Source organism: Athene cunicularia (genome assembly GCF_003259725.1).
Source record: "Athene cunicularia isolate RWA chromosome 25 unlocalized genomic scaffold, athCun1 chr25_part2, whole genome shotgun sequence".
Taxonomy (NCBI): Eukaryota; Metazoa; Chordata; class Aves; order Strigiformes; family Strigidae; genus Athene; species Athene cunicularia.
The window spans coordinates 116,871-120,645 of NW_020799135.1; the positions used below are offsets into that span (position 1 = coordinate 116,871).

The 3,775-nt window shown below is 48.6% G+C and overlaps 1 protein-coding gene across 1 annotated transcript in view; it reads left to right on the forward strand.

The window, feature by feature from the left end:
• Positions 1-3,775, forward strand: part of UBAP2L (ubiquitin associated protein 2 like) — a 16,913-nt gene that overhangs the window by 4,337 nt on the left and 8,801 nt on the right. The window contains exon 5 of the mRNA XM_026864063.1: positions 2,239-2,291. Within this exon, the coding sequence (XP_026719864.1) occupies positions 2,239-2,291 (53 nt within the window). The remainder of the gene's footprint in view (positions 1-2,238; positions 2,292-3,775) is intronic.

Here is a 3,775-nt window from a genome sequence, read left to right on the forward strand (position 1 = left end):
GGGGGGGGGGGGGGGGGGAATCGATCTTCAAGACACAATGGGATTTTTTTTTTTTCTTCAGCATATTCTTATCTGCAAACACCTATTGACTTTTAATTTTTTCCCTTTTCCTGGTTTGAGGAGCTTAAAGGCCAGCAGCTCTTTGAAGAGCTTTCTTAAAGCAGAGAGGAGGGATTGCCCCTCAGAAGACACTTCTGAAATGGGTTTACAAGTGTCAGGGAGTCGCTTGCATTGCAGCTCTCCCCTTGGAAGCACTCGATGGAGCGATACGCTTGGTTTCTTGAAAAAAAAACAAAACGTGCTCTGCTGGTTAGGAAACTTTCTGGAGCGTTTCTGGTGAATCACAGGTCTTTTGGTTTTCCATCTGTCCCTTTGTGTGCGAGGAGCACAAGCCATGCCCAGTAGGTGTCCAGTACTTGAGCAGACTTGCCAGAAAAGCCCCGTCAATGGTTGCTCTTCATCTGCAGGATTTCCTTCTGCTTTTCTTGCTGCTTTGCTTTTCTTCTCATTCCCCCAAGCAAGCAAAACAGAGCCCTGTGCTGTGTTCCTACATGCACAAACTCTGCTTGGAGCAACTCTCCTGGCTTGCTGCTCTCCCCTGCCAGCCACAGCTGACCAAGGTAACTCCAGCTCAGGCTTCACCTCTTGGATAAGGGTTGAGCTGGTAGGATCTTTCTGATCCATGAAAATCTGGAAAGGAGCCTTCCTGTCCCTGCTGTCAGGGCACACAAAATCTAAGGAATGGTGGAATCCGGGGTCTTAAACCCCAGATGTGTTTTGCATTGAATGTGTTGAACTCCTGATGCCTCTGGCTAGGGAGGAAGGGGTAGTGTGCCTTGAGACTCCTGGCCCTTAAGGAAGTCATGTTGTATTAATATCTGTATTTCTAACTTAAATTTAAAAAAATAATAATCCAGGAAGGCTTCTTGAATTGGCTCAGCTTCTCAGGCAAAACAAAACACCCAACAAAACAACAATGAAAAAATAATTCACTGATAATAAACTTAACTCATGCACTAAATCATACCCCCCCTTCCAGACAAGCAGTACTTTGGATGTTTTGGCCTCGTAGTTAAAGCTTGTATGGGAAGGTATAAATCTCATAAATCCTCAAAATCTCAGCGAGCGTGGTTGTGTCCTGCAGAAGAACCCACAGTATTCTCATTCCCCACGTACTGTTTTTATGCTGTAAAAGACTTTTGCCTTATAAAAGGGCTGATGCCAACTTGTTCTGTCCTTGTAAACGTCTCCAGGATTAACCCTGTTGGTTGTGTTGGGTTTTGCTGATCTGAAAACAAGCTGCACAAAACGGGGCTGATTTTACACTCTTGAGTGTTTTGGGGATGTAAAATGCTCCTGCTGTCCTCCCACACCGAATTTTATGTTGTCTAATGGATTCAGAAGTTGCTGCATAATATTTAAAGTACAGAGGTTAAAATGTGATGGAAGTGAAGGACGGAACAAGTTGAAGATATGGCCAGGCGAAACTTTTTTTTTGTCCTGATAATTTTTGTTCTCTTACAAATTGTGCTGTATTGCGGCTGAAATCTCATGCTTTTCTCCCTGAAATTTTAATCTACTCACTTTGAGCATATCTCTGAAATTGGTCATGCAAAATGCAGGAATTGCTTAAGTCCCTTGATTTTTCTTTTCTGATTCCCATTTGTCTATGCACAGGACGTCCTGGTGCAGTCAGGTTTCATCATTTTTTGGGAGGGGGAGAGGGGTGAGGGAAAGATGAACCATGTGAATGGTTCAGTTGTCCCTGGGATTTATAGAAACTTAAGGTTTAACTGGGTGGTGAGGTCCTGCCCGAGAGCTGGCAGGAAGCCCACAAAGGAGGTGCTCTGTCCGAGCTGCTGGGGTAACACTAGCTGCTCCTGGGTGCAGAAACTTGCAGCTACTGCAGTAGGAGGGGAAATCAAGCAAATGGCCCAAGGAGGCTGGGGACGATGCCGGGGCTTCCTTGCCAAGCTCAGCTTCCCTGTTGGGTGCCGGGGTGTGTGTTGCCCTAGCTGCCAGCCCAGTGGCCCCTCTCTCTCAGCCTCACCTGGCTGAGGCAATCCCATCGCAGGTACCTTACCTGTGACTCGTGGGTTGGGATCGACTGCTTTAACTTGTCTGGTTGGCAACTAGAAATCCTCTCAGCTGCTTGCAAAGCTCCCCAGTGCTTCCCTGGCTCTTGGAGGTAGAGCTTTGATGCAAGCCTAACTTCTCTACCTGTTGTTATCCTTGTAGGTGCGTGGAGGGCAGCGACGGAAGAATGGGGCACGGAGGACTGGAATGAAGATGTAGGTACTCTCCAAACCCCTCTCCTCTGTGTGTCTGCTGGCAGACTGCTGTCCTCTGTACCCTCACAGCTGCGAGAGGAGCACAAAGACCTTCCTCCCCAAACTGGGCATAGCCCAAGCCAGGCTCCCAATTCCGGGAGCTACGATGGATAAGTAAACATCGCTGCTTCTAAAGTACATGTGTAATCGAGCTTCTCATAGGAGCCCAAGAGAGGAAGGGATCCCCTGGGGCATGGTGTCTGGTCCTCACATTTCCTGCAGCTGCAGGACTGAATTCTTCCATAAACTGGCCTGACTCCACACAAGATTTCTTGCTCTGTTCCTCTGGTGGAGTGGCAGTTTGGGAAGGTTTGCCTTTGATCCGTGCTGCGTGCTGTGGAGGAGGCAGCAGCAAGGTTTTGCGTGTGTGTCACGTGCCTCTGCTGGTCTTTGTGATTTGGTTTGATCAGAAGCTCTTGGCTTTTCCTTCTGACTTGCTCTTTGGTCTGTCTCACTGCTTTTTGTTCTCTGTGTGGCAGTTTCAGGAGAAAATGGACACTGTTACTATTTACTTTTAATGCTCCTGTATCAATTTCTTCTGAAATGGGCCTCAGTCCCTCTCTGAATCAAGGGACAAATTCTGTCCTTGCAGATGGGAGCAGGGTTGGGCTTTTTTTAGTATTATTATTAGTTTTGCTTGAAGGGAATGCTTTTGCTTTCCAGGCAGCATCTGAAGGAAGCGCTCCTGCTGTGTTTGGAGACGCAAGCAGCTTTTCTGTCTGTTCAGTCAGGTCTCTGCTTAAAGAGAGCCTTTGATAGCTGTTCTTGCCTTCATTGTGTGAGATACGCTCCCAGGGGTTCCTGATTTCAGTTTTAAACTCTAGCAGGTCCTCAGCTTGGAATAAAAGCTGTTCATATTTGGATATGTTCTGAGCTAAATCACAGGTGGTCATTAAGCCTCCCCTTCATTTTTCAGAAATGCTATTTTCCCTTCCATAGAATCACAGGATGGGTTGGGTTGGAAGGGACCTTAAAGATCATCTATTCCTAACCCCCTGCCCTGGGCAGGGCCACCTTCCACCAGCCCAGGTTGCCCAAAGCTCCGTCCAACCTGGCCTTGAACCGTTTCAGGGAGGGGGCAGCCACAGCTTCTCTGGGCAACCTGTGCCAGGGTCTCACCAGCCTCATGGAGAAGAATTTCTTACTTATATCTCATCTAAATCTCCCCTCTGTCAGTTGAAAACTGTTCCCCCTCATCCTGTCCCTACCCTCCCGATCAAGAGTCGCTCCCCCCTTTCCTGTAGCCCCTTTAAGGGGGGCTCTAAGGTCTCCCTGGAGCCTTCTCTCCTCCAGCTGAACCCCCCAGCTCTCTCAGCCTGTCCTCACATGGGGGTGCACCAGCCCCCCGAGCATCTCATACCACCTCTGGCCCCACTCGAGCAGGTCCATGTCCTTCTGCTGTTGATGCCCCCAGAGCTGGACCCAGCCCTTCGGGGGGGGGGGGC